The following is a 19477-nucleotide window of genomic DNA, read 5'->3' as shown; positions in this document are numbered from 1 at the left end:
CTGACATGGTCTTTGCCCTCAGACAGCTCCAAGAAAAGTGCAGAGAACAAAACAAAGGACTCTACATCACCTTTGTTGACCTCACCAAAGCCTTCGACACCGTGAGCAGGAAAGGGCTTTGGCAAATACTAGAGCGCATCGGATGTCCCCCAAAGTTCCTCAACATGATTATCCAACTGCACAAAAACCAACAAGGTCGGGTCAGATACAGCAATGAGCTCTCTGAACCCTTCTCCATTAACAATGGCGTGAAGCAAGGCTGTGTTCTCGCACCAACCCTCTTTTCAATCTTCTTCAGCATGATGCTGAACCAAGCCATGAAAGACCCCAACAATGAAGACGCTGTTTACATCCGGTACCGCACGGATGGCAGTCTCTTCAATCTGAGGCGCCTGCAAGCTCACACCAAGACACAAGAGAAACTTGTCCGTGAACTACTCTTTGCAGATGATGCCGCTTTAGTTGCCCATTCAGAGCCAGCTCTTCAGCGCTTGACGTCCTGCTTTGCGGAAACTGCCAAAATGTTTGGCCTGGAAGTCAGCCTGAAGAAAACTGAGGTCCTACTCCAATATAAAACCTGGTTTACCTGCCTTACCTCAGATTCCCCTGAGGGCTATTGTGCCTGCTGGCCATTGATTGTAAGCTATTAAAAGCGTGTTTGTCCTCTTCACTTGTCTCCGAGTGCAATCAGCTGTGTTACACCCCCTCCCCTACCCTTTTGTTTGGACCCCTTTACTTCAATGACAGTGACTACGCATTTTTTTGTGATTCATCTAATGAGGGCAAATGTTTTCTTGGGCTGTGAAATGAATGTTTTTTTCCATTGGAAATTGTAGAGCATTTTCACTCGAGTTAAGTGGTATGGGAAACATCTGCTTCTCAACCTGCCGCACATCGAGGCCCTATGTGATAAGCCCAGTACATTTGCTGAAATCAACTTGTTAGAGAAATAAGAAGAAATTCCCTAGTGCTCTGCGCGTAAGAAATGCTATTGGGTATGGTTAGCGGAACAATTAGCACACCGCTATAGCAGCACTAGTGAGCCAGGCCTGTAAGGAGTTTATATGTTCTCCCTATTGGGTGCTTTGGTTTCCTCCTACCCTTTAAAATGTATTGGGGTATAGATTAATTGAGCTGAAAGGGCCTGTCACCATGCTGTTGGTCTCAATTTAAAATTTGTACTTTTCAGAGAAGTCAATTCCAGTTTTTGAAGAGCTTAAACATGTATCAATTGAATGTGTTGTTAATGCATGTCTCAATTTAATTTAAAAAAAACTTAGACAGAGTGCACAGTAACAGGCCAATTTGTCCCACAAGCCCACACCGCCCCAAATACACCCAATTAAACTACAACCCCCTGGGAACGTTTTGAAGGGTGGGAGGAAACTGAAGCCCCCGGGTAAAACCCACGCAGATATGGGGAGAACGTCCAAACTCCTTACAGATAACACGGGATTCGAACCCCAGTTCCAATTGCTGGCACTGTAAAAGTGTTCTGCTAACCAATACTCCTGACCGTGCCATCCAAATATTAGAATGGGACAACAAGGATATAAATTTGCCCTGACAGAAATATTTTCTTTAACCCTTTTTCCCCACACTAATACATGGGTTAAACAAAAACACACAACTGGACCTAATGTGGAATCTTCAAGCTCTTGTTTGATAAACTGAGTCTCTTTTATTTTCCCACTCGTCCAGGGTTTGTCTTCCCAAATCACAACAATGGAGAAGTTAGGTATTAGCTCACATTTTTATTCCTTCTAGCCAAGTTGGACATAAAATTATTTCAATGATTTTGTTCCAAAGCGAGGGATGTTCATGGCTTGTTCAAAGTTCATTCGATTAACTTTGCCTTGCTCATTATTGGTCACAGGTTAATGAGTGTCTTACCTCAAGTGGCATCTGTTAGATCCAGGTCTCGTTTTAGTTTCACCTGTCTCCTGCTGATAGATTATGGATGTAAATGCTCCTCTTTCTTGGTTTACATTTTGATGATGGTGATGGCTCATCATTAATGTTCTTCTTTCTGACATAACATCTTATTTGGAATTTCTAACGTTCATTGTTATTAAATTACTGTGGTGTTTGAGATGTGTGAAAAAGATTTTTCCAATTTTCAAACAAAAATAATTCCGTTTGATTTGTTAAACCTATTGAAGTTATTTTTCTTCAATTTCAACTAATGGATGATTCTGTCATATATTTCTGTCTCTATCTGAGTGACATTAACCTCAATAGATTTGCTCCCTTTACCCAGATATTTGAAGAGGAGCACAGTATATTATTCCTGGATCAAGGTGGTGCATTGGTGGCCATTAAACACACACCTCAACCAATCCGGCACCTCTGGTAATCATTGCTTTTATCATCCGACATGTTTGGAGTAATCTGCATATATATAAGGCCTGGGTGGCACCCTACCTGAGGTTTTGTGTGTACTGCTTTAATCTCCTTGGTTGAAAAAAAAAGGATTTCCTGCTCAATTCTCCCATAGTCCAACCCTTTCCCCCATTCATTGCTCGCGCACAGCACAGTTCCTGTGGATGACCCCATTCCCAGTTCAGATCCCCAAGTCCAGAACTCCAGGATTCCAACCTTTTTCCCACTTTTCCTACAACCCCAGGTCCCAATTCCAGCACATACGTCCCAATTATGTGGCCCATCTCCCGCTCCGAGATCTGCTTCCTTCACGCCGTGTCTCCATTGGAATGTCTTCCTGGCTTGTACCTCTGTTCAAAACATAGGAAAGACATGCTCTCATTACAGAATTCTGCTTGCAGGAATGCCACACTTGGCTTTTTTGAAAACTTGAGAAATTAATTGCAATAAAAAAATACTTTCCAAATGTTTATGGTCCTTTAAATGGCATTGTGGTAGACAAGGATGTATGTTGCTATTGCACGAGACCTGGCTCTTTAGCCCCAACCTCTGTTTTGAGTCGTCATTTGCAAAATATGATTATGACTTCAGAGCCAACCCTTTCCCTTTTAACATAAAAGTTTTAACCATGGTAGTAGATACATGGTAGACAAAGCCCTCTTTCCTGATACCCATGCTACTCCTGGGGGAAGGGAGCACTTGTGTTCCATAAAAATGTGAACCTGTGCAAATCAGGCCTCAGAATGCTCTGCTAAACTTCTCGCAGTTGTCTACATGCAGTCAAAATGCCTAGTCAGATGTGTACTCGATCCACTGCCAATCTTCTTATCTTATCTGGCAACACTGTGGCATCGCCATATGAACAAAAAGATGTATCGCTCTTAACAAGGGACAAGAAAGAAACATTACTCAGGTGACACTCACATCCTGGAATGAATGTTTAAAACAAAATCAAGAATTGGCATAAATGCTCCCCCCACGGTTAGCTGAGGGACAATTGGCAAAAGTCAACACTAATGATTCCACCCATGCCAATTGCAAGTTGGACTCTTAATCATTGCTGCCCATAGTCATTTCAGCTTAACCCTCCCTCTGTCTGATGGCTACAGTTGTAAATTGAAAGGATGTGGGAATTCCATACTGCTGTTTGATTGACAGAGAGGATGGACTTCCATCAGCGCTAGTATTTATTTGGCTGCTCTTTGCTTCATCTGGCTTGCTTCATCCATCCCAACATTTGGAATTACCTGGTCAATTCGTCCTTGAATCCCCAGAAGCCACACGAAATGGACTGGAATCCCACGACCAATCTGCTGCCAAACACAGAATGGACTGGGTAGTAGGACCCTGCGGAGAGTGCTATGTCTCTGCTCCCCGTGGGTCCGCACCAGCGGCATCACCACCGTTATTGCCATTTTATTATAATTTGGTGCCCAACCTTAACAAATTGCAAGTGTACAGCTTGTTGAGGCTTTCAGATCGTTGTAGGACTGAAGTTACTTATAAAACAGTCGAGATTAGAACATCTGGTTTTCTTCCCTTGAAGGAGATTGGAAGGGCTTTCATGACATTTGGATATTTTCATGGGGACTGCAAGAGATTACAAATTTTTATTTATTTAACCAGCAATTTAAATTCCTGACTTGCCCAGTTGGGCTACTGAATACACTGATAGATACAGCCTCCAGTCACTGGTCTAGTAATAAAAGCACAGAATTAGCATTGCCACAGATCAGGTTCAAAGGGTTGTTTGGATAGCTCTTGTGCTAAAGTTAACAAAAGGGGATATTTTGATCTCTTTTCCACCAGTGGAAAAGTGGAAGAGCTTGCTCTCTCTGAAGCCTTATGTAAAACTGCTTGGCTACACAATTTATCTGGAGGCCATTTGAGTTCAGTAAAAGCTTTCTCCTCTCAGGGCTGAGTGTTTGTTGTTTGGTTTCCAAGTTGAAAGTCGTGAACCATGAGCTAACGTTCCAGAAAGCCTCCTTCACGTGAACTTGCAACATGATTCAGTGAACTGCAGTTTGAGATGTATTTGTAAGAGATAACTGCATTGGATTGGATGGAGCTTCTTCAAGAATTTGTCTCATCCGATCAGTCCACCATTGCAATTTCAAATTCCTGCTCACAATCCATTTCACCTGTTTCATCTGTTAAAGAGGATCAAGATGAATCTTGCTTCTGTCTGAAAATATAAAACTTTATTTTTTAAGGGCCCGATGCATAGAAATAGCAATATTTTGATGATAGCAATCAGTTAGTAAAGCATTGCTTACTAACTGATTAAATCTTCATGCTGGAATATCTAACAGGTGTAAACACTACACTGCCAACACTCATCAACACATCCTTTTGATTGGCGGACTATTGTTTCCATGGTAATGTCTCAAGTCCCTATCAGAGCTGAACCTCTTTTTGAAATTAGTCAATCATGAAGCCATTGCTAAGACATCCACTTCAAGTGTAGTGAGTCAAAGGTAATTTGACTGATTTACTCAAGGATTGTTGTTCCCTTGTTTCTTTGCCTGTGTAACACTCACCCTACTTTGGTTGTTTTAACTAGGCTGAGCTTTGATGAAGGGAGATCTTGGAGTAAATACAGCTTCACCTCAGTTCCTCTCTTTGTAGATGGAGTTCTGGGTGAACCTGGAGAGGAAACTCTGGTAATGACGTGAGTAGAGACATTTTACTTCATTAACGCAGCTTCAAGCTAATGAAAAGAAAGTAAAGCCTGTTAATTTATCAATTGGGGTTGAAATGAAAGGAAAAAAAAAGTTAGTTGCTTAGATATTTGCTGTCTGTTGGTAGAAGTTAACCATTGCATTGGAAAATCAGGTTGATTTCTTAAGTTCATTCCATTCTCCATTGTCTGGTGGTGTAAGGAGGTGTGACAGAACAGACAGCTGGATAGGGGGAGGTAAACAAGAATGGGGCTGAGTACAATACACAAATGTGCTGGAAAACATCCAGCTTGCTTCATTCATCCCAGCATTTGGAATTACCTGAACAATTCATCCTTGAATCCCTGAAAGCCACACAAAATAGGCTGGAGTTCCACGATCAATCTGCTGCCAAACACAAAAAGGATTGGGTGGTAGGACCCCGTGTCCATAGGAACTAAAGGTCACTGACATTTTTGGCCTGGGCCCTTCATCAGGTATATGCAAAAACAGGCAGGTGTCTGAATAAAAAGGTAGGGGGGAAGGGGAAATGACATGTTAACAGTTAGCCTGTGTCCATGACATCTTACCTGCTCGCATGTGCTCTTCCCAATTCATACCTTGCTATGTTCACGTTTCCATTGGGCCACTCACCTGCCTCCCTCTTTTCCCCATCCCTCCATCTCCTTCCTCCAGCTCCCCATCCCTTCTCCTTCAATTCAGAGAGTTGTCCCCTTCCCCATCACATCTCAGCTTTTTTTTTTGTGCCCTCCCATCCATATCCACTGATGACCTCTTGCCTGTGGTGTGTTCTCCTGCCCTGCCTCTCCCCCCTCCCCCCATATGTTATTCAGGTGCCTGCCTGCTCATAACCTTGAGGAAGGACTCAGGCTCAAAATGTCAGTAAAATACCTTTACCTTCTATGTACGCTGCGAGACCATCTGAGTTTCTCTAGCCTTTCTGTATTTTTAACCTAATCATGGTTTTTTTTATATCCTGTCTCTTGCTATACCTGTTATTTTCCTTCCATTCTTTGGTGGTTGACACAGATGTCAACTTACTGAAGATCCTTTGAAAAAAGTTGAAAGTACACACTGGAAATAGAATGATTTGCTGCTTTCCTGAGTTTGTGTTTGGTGGAGTGAGAAATGACAGTATGAATCACATCAAGCGGGCTCACTGACGGATGAGCCAGGGGCCGAGCTCATATCAATCCACAGTCTCCCATGTCAGGTGAAGGAACTCCAAGTAATTAATATGTCCCAGTTAATCAGCTCAGGCCAATCTGAGGTGTAACTTAGACTGAGGAAGTTTTATGGAGATTGAACGACCCTTAATTATTTATTGATGTCTCAGCGCAAGTAGAGAAACTAATGCATGTTTATTTCAGCAGTTGAACCATTGGATAATCTACCTGAGCTGGGCTGAATATTGCCTCCAGTTTATCAGGCTGCTTTTTCATCTTAAAGACTAACAAAGAGTACTCTTCAATTCCCATTATAATAATGGCCACATTAACACATTCCTGCCATTTGCTTCATGCTGATTAGACAATTCACTCATGCATGTTTTCCATTTTTAAAATCAACTATTTGTTTTGACTCTACTTCCACGCAGGATGCCCTAAAGCACGGATAATTAACTTAACTAAGAGCTTGTAAGTAAGTACAGAGTTCACATGCTCAGTCCCTCTAACATTTTAACCCCTCTGCTTGGGTCCTAATTCACCTAAATTGGCGTCAATGATCCACAAAAGTTATTTATCTTGCTCCACCTGACTCTCAATTGGCATCACACTGGCTTAGTCTGGCAATCAATTAACCTGGTCAAATATTTAACTGACCTAGTCAGATATCCAATAAACTCAATCCAGCAACCAATTTACCTGGTCAAATATTTAACTGACCTAGTCAGGCATCCAGTTAACTCAGACTAAGGCCAAAAGTCAACAAGAGGAACAGCACCTGAAATGTACCTGGATAGCCTACAGTCTAGTGACAAATACTGGCACTGAGCCAATCCAGTCTGGCACACAAATAAACCTTGACTCGCATTCAGTTTCCCCAACTGGCACCCAACTTATTCAGTTGGCATCCAACTGACAGTCAAATGCCCAACTGGCTGGCACCAGACTAACCAAGCCTGGTATCCAACCACCAGGCCTGGCACCTAAATAACCCAGTCTGCCATTGCAAACAACCCGGATCCCGTTCAACTTTCCCAATTGACTTAGTCTGGTATCAAATAACTTGGTCCCCAGCATCACTGATATATTGCAAGTGATTATTATAAGAATTTGCTCCAAATTGAATACAATTATTTTTTCTGAGGTGCCTTTTAAATTTAATTTGTCTTCTTTCATTCGATTTGTCCAGTTGAATCACCTCACCAATATCACCTAGTAATTAGCAAGGCTGCTACCTGACCTCAGCTCAAAACTCATCCTTTGACGTTACACTCCCTCTATACCTCGCCATGTTCAGGGCACCCCTTTCAAAGACTTGTGCTTGTATCTTGGATCTTTTGTGCCCAGAACTGTGCATAAAGCAAGCTTAAGGTCTGGCCAGTACACTGCAATGCAATCATATCTCTGCAGTTTTATTCAATGTTGATTATGTGTGCCTGAATATGATCACGTTACCTTGAACTGGATATTACTCCACATTTTTGTGTGATCAAAAGTTCTATTTCATGCAATCCAGCACACACTATCCCATTCACTCATAGGTTCTCTGCTCAATAATCTGCACTGGTTTCTGACAAGCAAAACTTTACATCCTTGTATTCAACTTCTTTGTTTTTTTTCTCCCAATCTGTAACGTCTTTATTCTTTGCTTTGATGAGGTTAATCGGAAAGGGAACTAGTTGAGAATAAGCGAAGGATCATCTTTCTTTATGACAAAGCAATTCACCCCTTCCCTCATCCTCTGAGTGAAACCATTCCCCCCCTCCCAGCACCCAATGTAAGTGAACACATTCCCCCTTTCTACCCCCCCCGCCCTCTGAGTGAAACTATACTCCCCTCTCCGCCACATTCCCCCTCTCCCCTCTTGTTCTTGGAAATCATCCCTCCACCTCTGTGAATGAAACATTCCCCCTTCACTCTCTGAGTAAAGCAATTCACCCCTTTCATCTCCCTGAGTGAAACATTTCCACCCTCCCTTCACCATCTATGAATAAAACTTTTCCACTCTCACCGTTCCTGGTGATTTTACTGCCCTTTCCCTTCTCACTCCTATCAGCAGTATGCTCCCACACTTGAATCATTTCCCAGGAAGGCTTGATCATTGAGATGGTCATCTCTGCCACCACCCCACATTCCCTCGGGTGAGACCTGGACAGTGTGAGATGACACACTAGTTGACCCCTGGTTTGGCCTCACTCTACCCATGACCAACCCTAGGAAGGTAGCATAATCAAAACAGAGAGGACTGCCTTTGTAATGTGGCCTGAACATAAGGTCACTTCTCTCATTAGGATCCGCCTGTACATTGAGTGTTCTGGCCGACCAGTTAAATCCCATCAGGGCTAAATCAGGAAAGATGTTAGAGGTTAGTTTTTACAGCGAGAGTGGTGGGTGCTTGGAATGCATTATCGGGGGAAGTGATGAAGGCTTGTATAATAGGGACATTAAAAAAAAACTCTTTGACAGGCACATGGATATGAGCAAAATAGGGATATGGGTGTGCGGTAGGGAAGGTCCTAGCACCTTTTATTTGTGCCATTCCTTTCCCAGGATCTTACTGTGTACACAATGACCTGGTGCTTTTGAAAGAAAAAAAATATTCTGTGATTGTGATCAACAGAAGGGCAAAGCTTACTGGCTTGGATTCCTGTTGAACCCTTTCCTTTGCTTTGGCTTTGACAGTGTATTTGGTCACCTCAGCCATCGTTCCGATTGGCAACTCGTTAAGGTGGACTACAGGTCCATCTTCGGCAGGAGGTGTGTGGAAAGTGACTTCCAGGACTGGAAGTTGCACAGTCAGGTGAGAGATCACGTCATCTTCCATATTCCACCACCCCCCCCCCCCCCGCTGCCCCAACCCCAACTCAATCTGAAATGTTCTCTCCATTTCCCATTCCCTTCTTCCCTCTTCCTTTATCCATACTTCCCTCTACCACCCCTCTTCAATGTTCTTTCCTTAACGCTCATTCCCACCATTACACCGCTTGTTTCTCTCACCCTTTACCAACACATCCCTACCTTTCCCTCTTCTGCACTCCCTGCCATCCCACAACTCCTCGCTGCTCTCTTTCTGCCTCCTCACTTCTCCCAGCTCCTTTTCTTCAATACATCCTCCCTGACCCAATTCAATCTCCTCACCTCTTCTTCACCAAACTCTCCACATCTTTCCTCTCCCCATCCCCAAATGCACCTCTTTAAATCTCCTTCCCAACTCAGCTCTTTCCTTTCCCACTGGCTCCCCTCCCACCCTCTCATCTCTCCCTTTACCAAATGTTTATGTTGTGCCTTCAGCATCATCCATGTAACTGGCTGGGTGATACAGCTCCAAAATAAGCTAGCCCTTCTCTTTAGGATGGGTCACATTAGTCGGCATGTGGCTCCCAGAGAGCCAGTAAATCGTGAACCACACTTATCCTTGTACATTGGTTGGAAAAAACCAGAGGAAACAGTTGGGAGACACTGTTCTCACTGCATGTAATGCCCATAGAATCTAATAACCTATCTTTCCCATCATGACCTAATTGCATTGAATTATCCCAGTTGGTTTAATGGGTCTCACATGCCATATTTTGCCTGGAGCTTTAACATAATTAATTTTGAATTGACAGTTCATATTCCTGGTCTAATTACTATCCCTCCTGGATGCGACATCTGGAACACAGGGTGATGCGGGTGCATGTTTAATGGAGGTGATTACTGGCCACTCAGGGCAGACCCCAGTGGATAAAATTGAAGGGGATTTATTTCAGCAAGGTACCGAACACTGTCCATCAGTGCTGCAGCAGATCAACATTGTCAATGCACAGCAGACGTCAATCTAAACGGCACTGAACCGGAATCAAATAAGTCTGGCTGTTTTATGCTTGGCGACAGCTCAGCTCACTGACAGGCATATTGCTTGTTAAACCAGCTCCACATCACAGAGCCCTTCCACCACACATAACTTCTGCTCTGCCGTGGCATTTCAAGTTTCCAAATATTCTGCTGCAACTTGCAAGGAAATTGACAGAAACAAAATGCTAGCAAAACATAGCAGTTCCGGCAGCACTTGAGGAAAGGGAAACAGTTAGAGGGCGGCACGGTGAGCGTAGCGGTTAGCGGAATGCTATTACAGTGTCAGCGTCCCGGGTCGAATCCGATGCTATCTGTAAGGAGTTTGTTACTTCTCCCTGTGTCTGTGTGGGTTTCCTTTGGGTGCTCCTTCAAAATGTATGGGGGTTGGACTAATTGGGGTATTTAGGCGCACGGGCTCATGGGCCAGAGGGCTTGTAACCATGCTGTATGTTTAAGTGTATTATTATAATTTTTTTAATGAATCTTGAGTTGATTTGCGAATTTAATTTGCTTATTGTCATGTACTGAGATACTGTGAAAACATTTGTTTTGTGTGCTATCTAGTCAATCTATCCATAGTACAACAGGTGGTGAAAGAATAAGACATGGTGTTACAATAAGGTAAAACTTTGGTGCAGTGTCTCACAAGACAAAAGTTCAGACTGCAGGGTTAAACAGAAAGGTACAGTTAATCGTTCCAAAGCATCATCTTGTAATAATAGGAGATCTGTTCAAGAGTTGTTAACCAAAGAAAACTACCCTTGAATCTGGAAGTGCATGTATTCAAGCTTGTCTAAGGCTGAGACCTTTTACCAGAACCAAACTGAAATTAACAGAGCTTGACATCAAAGAGATTGTCTCCACCTATGATGAGGTGTCACTGGCCAGCATTTATCACCCACCCCTTAATATCATTGAGAGGGAGACCTGCTGCCACCTACCCAAACACAATGGATGCCAGCATTGAAGAGCTCGATCACTCCCCCATTTATTTTTCTCTGTGTCTTGGAAAATCTCTGTGGCATGTATATCCTAGAACTGGAAGCAAGATTTAAAAGCCTGGCCTTTAATGAGGCAGGTGATGGTTTCCCTGCACAGAGGCCAAAGTAACTTGGAAGCCCCTAACACAAATGGACTCCGGAAAAATGGGTCTGCCTCATTGATAACGTAGTGGAGGGTTCTCTAAAGGTTAGCTTGCAGGTTGAATCAGTAGTAAGGAAGGAAAATGCAATGTTAGTATTCATTTTGAGAGGACTGGAATATAAAAGCAGCTGAGGCGTTGTAAGGTGTTGGTGAAACCACATTTGGAGTAATGTGAATAGTTTTGGGCCCGATATGGGGAGGGTTTTGGGAAGGATGTGCCTGTGCTGAAGAAGGTCAAAAGGAAATTTATCCCAGGAGATGAGAGGATTAATGTATATGGGGCATTTGATGGCTCTGAGCTTGTACTCACTGACGTTTCGAGGGAGGATCGCTTTGAAATATACCTGATGCATCATCAATAATCACGAAAGACTGAAGTTGTGGAACTGACAGGCTTTTATTAACCATAGACTGTAACAGCCATCAACCTCATTGGCTGATCAAGGCAGAGTGGAAGGGGGAGCACGCAAAGGGCTATGGGTACGATTGGTCTCGGGAGGCTTGTCCAGCGGCATCAGCCAATCATAGCGTAACAGTGATTTACCACAATACCAATCGTTGAAAGGGCTGTATAAAGTGGACTTGGAGAAGATGTTTCCAGTAGCAGGAGAGTCTTGGACCAGAAGGGACAGTGCACAATAAAAGGATATCCCTTTGGAACAGAGGTGAGGAGAGATTTCTTCAGCCAGAGGCTGGTGAACCCATAGAATTTTACAACTGTGGAGAACATCATTGGGCATATTTAAAGCAAAAATTGATAGGCCCCTGATTAATAAGGGTGTCAAATTTATGGGAGGAAGGCAGGAGAATGGGGTTGAGAGGGAAAAATACATTATTTGAATGACAGAGCAGACTTGATGTACTGAATGGCCTAATTCTGCTCCTACCAAGCATTGTGGAAGAAAAGCAAATATATAGAGTTAGGTGACAGATAATCCATAATCTCACTGAATGACCGAACAGGATTGAGGGGGTGGGGATGTTAAATTAAGTCTTCCTCTGTTTTCTCAGTGATGGTCTCTGCTCTTGTGATCTCGGATCTGATAGGAGACAGGGTGACTGAAGTTGCTTCACAGCCTCCGTGACCCAGGTTTTATTCTGACTTCCAGCACTGAGTTCTCCATTCCTGTCACCCTCTGTGATGCTTCGCTGATGCAGACTTGAAAGGACTGGTGAGCTGCCTGACAGCTAGCAAATTGTCTCAGGATTCTGGGAGAACAATTCCTGAGGAAATGTCGCCCAGGTTCCTAGGGTTAGGCTGAATGCAATTAATTTGCAATCCTTCCAGGTTGTAAAAAATACGTGCTGAGGGATGCACTGAGGCTTGGCGCAGCCAACGCGAGGGTGTTGTGGGGAAGGAGGACAGCCCTGAATCCTTCCATTACCAAGCATTGAGGGGCTGAGACCAAGGGGAAGTCCCTTATACAACGGAAAGGGGAGTAACAATAAGATGCCACAGTGGTGGCAATAGTGTAAATAGAAATCAATGTGAAAATGTACAGTGTTGGAAATGTATGAATATGAAATTAAGGGCAGGAAGAGACTTTGAATGGCTCTACTTTTATAAATAATTTATTGTGAATAAAGTCTACTTTTGGTTTTAAAAAACCCTTACCCAAAGGAATGGCATGGTTAGTGTAGTGGTTAGTGCAATGCTATTACAGTGCCAGTGGCCAGTGCTGTCTGCAAGGAGTTTGTACAATTCTCCCTGTATCTGTGTGGGTTTCCTCTGGGTGCTCCATTTTCCTCCCATCAGTCTAAAGCTACTTGGGGCTGCTGGTCAATTGGGTGTAATTGGGCGACATGGGTTCGAATAGGCCTATTACCATGCAGTTATGTCTAAATTTTTTTTAAAAACCACAGCAGATGCCCAGTTAGCTAATTGAGCTCCTCAGATACTAGTTTGGTTTAGATTTAAGTGGACAGGGTCCCATCTGTTAGATCGTTGCATGTACATCACTAAACCTGCCCTCTTGAAGCAGGACCTAATTCCTGGGCCTGACTTTCTATTGATCTTCCATTCTGCTTCAGAGACAAAAAAATTAGCTGAATCCCAATACATAAACCAAGGTCATTGATCTCTCTCTCTCTCACTCAATTCCTCCTACATTCGCCAACATTTCTGCAGAAGGGTTAAGAGATACCTTAGAAGAATTGAGTGAAACATGAAAGATTGAAGATGCTGTGATTGTTGTAAAAAACACCCCCAAATGCTGGAGGAACTAAGCTGGTCTTTTCATCATCCATAGAAGACAAAGATATATTGCCGCTGTTTTGACCTGAGCCCTTCAAGTATTGAGCAGAATGAAAAACTGTTTATCCCACTTCCCAGTATCTATAGATCAAGTTCCACAAAAGGCCCTCTTTTCTCTAGATGTTACTCTGTCAAGCACACTGCAGAACAAAGAAGTCCCTGTCCCCAAATACTGCAAATCAGCAACTGCTCCATGATATTCTCCTTCACCCCTTTATGTTACCCCACCAAAAAAATAAAGAAGGTCAAAATTCCAGAAATATCTCACGAATGGGCTAAAGACTCTGATGTTCATTCCAATGTCAGCAGGGACAATATTATAGGGACAATGAAGGTTTTCAAGGATGAAGAAGATGGATTGAACGGTCTCCATCAACTATTCTTAATTAAATTTAATTCATTAGTTACGAGAATGATTGTGGGGATGAGAGATTGGATTAGCTGGGTTAGAAGCAGAGGAAGCATATGTTTCCCTGTAACTCTGCACTGTGCTATGTTTTTAACTGATGTACGATGTATGAGTGTCAGGTCACTCGACTGAGAGCGACTGGTACTATGTAACGCAGCACTACGTGTCGCATGGCGGAGTGGTCAGTGACTAAACTGGCTCCCCCGCCAGACTTGCTTGGTGGGGAGGGTGGCTAGATGCCCTGCAGGATGAAAAAAACAAGACCTGTCAAAGGACAGGCGAATCCCCTTGAAGGGTCAATGGTCATCAAGCAAACACATGCCGAGAAGCGCGGAAAGGGCATCCCTTTCATTGAAGCTTGGTCTGGCCATTCACTGCAACAGAACTACCCCCAGCCGTTTTGGACCTCACCATCCCGCTGGATCTGGGCGGGGACATCGAGAGGGTGGGTCTGGACCTGTGCAAACCCCCTACTCACCAAAATCCATTCATGCACATGCTGCTCCTTTCTGCAGAGTGGGGTATCCTCGTATCAAACCCCACAAACTGACTGAAAGGAACCATCATTGTCCTATGGGATGGAGAGGCAGAAAAAAAAATGTATGGTTTGACCACCTGTACTGCTTGCAAAAGAAACACTCTCACGTGCCTTGATACGTGACAATAAACAAATTTGAAACAGGACTGGATAAAGGTGTACAGAAGTACAAGAAGGTAGACAAAAGTTAAAGAATTTCTTGCATGCTACATTCTAAATATAGTATTACATTCAATAAATGGAACCTTTGCACTGCAGAAGAGGTTTCTAAAATTAGTGGGTAGAAGGCTTAGGGTAAGGGGTAAAAGGAGACCTGAGGAAGAAATTTTTCACTCAGGATGTTTGGAATCTAGAATATATAGCTGCTTCAGTTGGTATGGAGACAGATAGTCTCAAAACATATGCCAGGGCGGGACGGTTAGCCCAAGGCTGTTGCGACGCCATTGACCCGGATTTGAATCCGATATTGTCTGTAGGGTGTTGTACATTTCCCCCACGTCTGTTCGGGTTTCCTCCAGGTGCTCCGGTTTTCTCCTGCCTTTCAAGGCATACAGGGTTTGTAGGCCAATTGGGTGGCATGGGCTCATGGGCCAGAAGGCTCTGTTACCAGGCTGTATCTATGTCTAAAAATCTTAAAAAGTATCGAGCATGCCTGAAATGAGGAGTTCAGGTCAATTCAAAGTGACCACATTATTGCTGGGTTACACATAGACCAGACTGGGTAAGGACGTTAACAGTTTAGCAGTTTCATATTCATCATTCTTGACACTGGATTTTTATGACAGGTTCAAATATTTGCACGTCACCAATCCCTAATCCAATTGCTCAACCAATGATATTTGTAAAACATTGTGAATATCAAGGGTTCTATTGGCTGAATATCTGATCATGACTTGACCTCTCCGGCAGTGATTTGTTTTTTTACCTCGGGGTTATCTTATTGAACTCAGTGTCCCTGTTTTTGGGGTCTACCAACAAGCATATATACTTCCTGTCCCCATTTTCAGGGATTGTTTTTATACCCAACCACCAAGCGGTTGCACTAGTGTTCGTACTGTAGTTTATCCATGGACCCAGTCCAGAGTATATATTATGAAAGGCTAAGAATGTCTGGAGTCTCATGTAGTTCAAAATAGAGTCCCATGTATTAACTCCCACATTTTCTACAGTGCCTGTTTTTTTCTCTCTTCTCCTCTGATATTCTGCCCCCGATTCACTATCACCACGTCTTGGGTGAGCAGCAGGTAGCTTGCTGCTTCTTAACTCTGAGCAGTTGTTCTTTAATCTCCTTGCGGGAAAGTGCAGTGCAAGCAGCCTCAAATAGATGCTGCTTTGATTTTTCTTTCCTTGCTGGACGCTTTTATGTGGCTGTGATCAATGGCTCAGCACATCAGGAACTGCGGGAGAGAGGGAGAGGGCGAGTTGTTACCCGTGTCTTGTCATTCTGAAGCTCCTGTACTTGGGTTGCTAGACACAAAATCGTTCCTTCCTGCAGCCATTCACTTTTTGTTTCCTTCAAGCTGAGTATAGAGAGCAGTGAGGTATTAGATTTTAATCACCTGATCTTTGGTTCAATTCTTTTTTTTTCTCTGGCAAAACCTCCCATGTGAGAAAATACTTGAATTATTGAGTGCTAAATTGAAGGAAATAATTAACTAGGTGAGTAAGAGGAGTTTTAAAGTCTGCTCCGCTTTGCTTGTTTCAAAGGTTTTACCTTTTTTGGTTACAATTATTTCTGGCAGCCACTTGAAGATTTGGACTCACCTCAGGCTGAAAAGGCAATGGAAACGTTGACCCAAAATCTCATAACGCTGCTTTAAATTCCCATTCTTTTTTTAAACCCTGATAACATTTCACTTTTCTCTCCCATAAAGGAGCTACTTCTGTGTTTAATCCTGGGTGCTAACTTGTTATCACACATGGGACACATGGGACAAATGACCATGAAGGGTGGTAGGGTTAGCTTAGTAGTTAGTGCAACACCATTGCAGCACCAACATCCTGAGTTTGAATCCTGCGCTGTCCGCAACGTTTGTACATTCTCCTCATGTCTATGTGGGCTTCCTCTGGGTGCTCCAGTTTCCTCGCACCCTCCAAAAACATATGGGGAGGGGGGAGGCGGAGTGGTGGTTTGTGGGCTTGACGTCCTGCTTTGCGGAAACTGCCAAAATGTTTGGCCTGGAAGTCAGCCTGAAGAAAACTGAGGTCCTCCATCAGCCAGCTCCCCACCATGATTACCAGCCCCCCCACATCTCCATCGGGCACACAAAACTCAAAACGGTCAACCAGTTTACCTATCTCGGCTGCACCATTTCATCAGATGCAAGGATCGACAATGAGATAGACAACAGACTCACCAAGGCAAATAGCGCCTTTGGAAGACTACACAAAAGAGTCTGGAAAAACAACCAACTGAAAAACCTCACAAAGATAAGCGTATACAGAGCCGTTGTCATACCCACACTCCTGTTCGGCTCCGAATCATGGGTCCTCTACCGGCACCACCTACGGCTCCTAGAACGCTTCCACCAGCGTTGTCTCCGCTCCATCCTCAACATCCATTGGAGCGCTTACATCCCTAACGTCGAAGTACTCGAGATGGCAGAGGTCGACAGCATCGAGTCCACGCTGCTGAAGATCCAGCTGCGCTGGATGGGTCACGTCTCCAGAATGGAGGACCATCGCCTTCCCAAGATCGTGTTATATGGCGAGCTCTCCACTGGCCACCGTGACAGAGGTGCACCAAAGAAAAGGTACAAGGACTGCCTAAAGAAATCTCTTGGTGCCTGCCACATTGACCACCGCCAGTGGGCTGATAACGCCTCAAACCGTGCATCTTGGCGCCTCACAGTTTGGCGGGCAGCAACCTCCTTTGAAGAAGACTGCAGAGCCTACCTCACTGACAAAAAGCAAAGGAGGAAAAACCCAACACCCAACCCCAACCAACCAATTTTCCCCTGCAACCGCTGCAATCGTGTCTGCCTGTCCCACATCGGACTTGTCAGCCACAAACGAGCCTGCAGCTGACGTGGACTTTTTACCCCCTCCATAAATCTTCGTCCGCGAAGCCAAGCCAAAGAAGAAAAAGAAAAGGGGTGTTTGAGCAGAACAGGCTTGTGGTCCGAAAGGGACTGTTTCTAAATTTGAATTTTAAAGATGATCAAGGTATTCCCCAATCAGAAAATATGGATTAACCGGGAAGTCAACTCTCTGCTGAAGGCATTCGAGTCGGAAGTTCTGGCCCTCAATGAGAAATCTAAGTAGGGGATCTGCAAGGCTGTTAGGGAACCCAAGTGATGATACCGGACCAAGCTTGTGTCCTAATAGAAGATCACATCTGGCATGTCCTGCACAGACCCACTGGCGGACATAGTCCCCACTTCCTTTAAGAAGACCTCCATCACACCAGTACTGAAGAAAAGAACAACCTCCTTTAACTTTGTTCAAGGGAACGGAGATTTTCCTATTGGAGGAACAACACTGCATCTTCCATCTGGACATCCTCCAAACAGATGGCATTAACATCGACTTCTCTGGTTTCTGTTAAACCCATCCCTCTTTCTTCCCCCGTCACCTCTTGCGTTCTCTCTTGCATTCTGTAGCATGAATAAAAGCTCTCAGGAATGGAGGGAGAACAAACACTTTTATTAGCTTGTAACTAAGGGTAGAGTCTCACAGTAGTCTTCAGAAGAGTTCTAGGTTTAGGTGGCAAACCAGGCTTGTATGTGAGCAGATGGGGGCAGAGCTGGGAGGCAAGGTCAGCCATCAGCACAACACCCTACCAGTGAATCCCAATTTACTGCATTCACCCCTTCCTGTAGAATTTAGGATCTGTGAATGAAGATAGAGAACATAGGTTCAGAAACAAGTGGTTAAAAAATACGGTTATTTACAAATTTACAGATTTAAGCGGTCTGGAGATCTTGGTGGAATGCCTTAGCACTGGGAGGGGGGGGGGGCCTAGGACCCCTTGGGTCTCCTAGCCGCTGTTGACATAGACCGAGTTGGAGCCTTGCTAGGACCTTGTTCTGCAACTTCAGGTACCTAGCCTTCAACGCCACGATAGCAACGTTATATGTAGAGCAGTCCCTGATAACTGGATACTCTTACATTCCTACTCTCGAAATGAGTGCGGACCTCCTGAGTTCATCGGTGTGGAAGATGTCTCTGGTCATGTTCAGATAGGCCTGGAAGCAGTCTAGCCAGTATGTGAACTCCTCAGCCGCGTTGGGGGACAGAGGGTCTATCAGTAACAAACCAGGCTTAACTTGCGCTTCCATCATTAGGGAACAAGCTAATAAAATTGTAGCGTGAATAAAAGCTCTCACGACGGGAGGGAGAACAAATACTTTTATTAACTTGGGTCTTCAGAAGGGTTCTAGGTTTAGGTGGGACCCAGGGTTATATGTGAGCAGATGGGGTTGAAGCTGGGAGGCGTGGCCAGCCATCAGCACAACACCTTATGAGTGAATCCCAGTTAACTGCATATTCTCTCTCTTGTTCTCTCTTTTTATCTCTATCTCCATTCACGGAGCCAAAATCAATCCTCACCTTTCCTCCTATCATATCCAATTAACACCTTTTATTGGTCTGGACTCCATCCTCTCCCATTCTTTAGTCTTCTGACGCCTTCTTGTTCTTTGCTTATTCCTTGAAGAAGGGCTCAGGCCTGAAACATTAGTAATATATCTTTACCTCCTATGGGAGACCGGCTGAGTTCCTCCAGCATTCCTGTGTGCTTTTACTACACAGTCTGCACCTGCAGACTTTCGTGATCCTCAGAGATTTTCTTTCGATTACTTAGCCCCATCCTAAGTAACTTTTTTCTTTAAATAAAATATATATCATCTTAAAAGGGCTGGATAGAGTGGGTATGGAGCAAATGCTTCCAGTTGTGGGAGAGTCTAGGTCCAGAGGGCACAGCAGCAGATAAAAGGACATCACTTTGGAACAGAGATGAGGAGAAATATTTTCAGCCAAAGGGTGGTGAATCTATGGTGTTCAGTGCCTTATAATGGCTGGGAGGCAAGTCATTGGATATATTTAAAGTGAAAGTTGGTAAGTTCTTCT

General features: G+C 44.0%; 1 protein-coding gene across 1 annotated transcript in view; it reads left to right on the top strand.

The window, feature by feature from the left end:
• Positions 1–19477, top strand: part of LOC138743782 (VPS10 domain-containing receptor SorCS1-like) — an 800159-nt gene that overhangs the window by 658613 nt on the left and 122069 nt on the right. The window contains exons 14-16 of the mRNA XM_069899386.1: positions 2261–2352; positions 4946–5053; positions 8912–9029. Coding sequence (XP_069755487.1) covers positions 2261–2352; positions 4946–5053; positions 8912–9029 — 318 coding nt within the window. The remainder of the gene's footprint in view (positions 1–2260; positions 2353–4945; positions 5054–8911; positions 9030–19477) is intronic.

This window comes from Narcine bancroftii, chromosome 10, assembly GCF_036971445.1.
Source record: "Narcine bancroftii isolate sNarBan1 chromosome 10, sNarBan1.hap1, whole genome shotgun sequence".
Taxonomy (NCBI): domain Eukaryota; kingdom Metazoa; phylum Chordata; class Chondrichthyes; order Torpediniformes; family Narcinidae; genus Narcine; species Narcine bancroftii.
The sequence above is the reverse complement of the archived record's forward strand: the minus strand, read 5'-3'. Positions and strand labels throughout refer to the sequence as shown.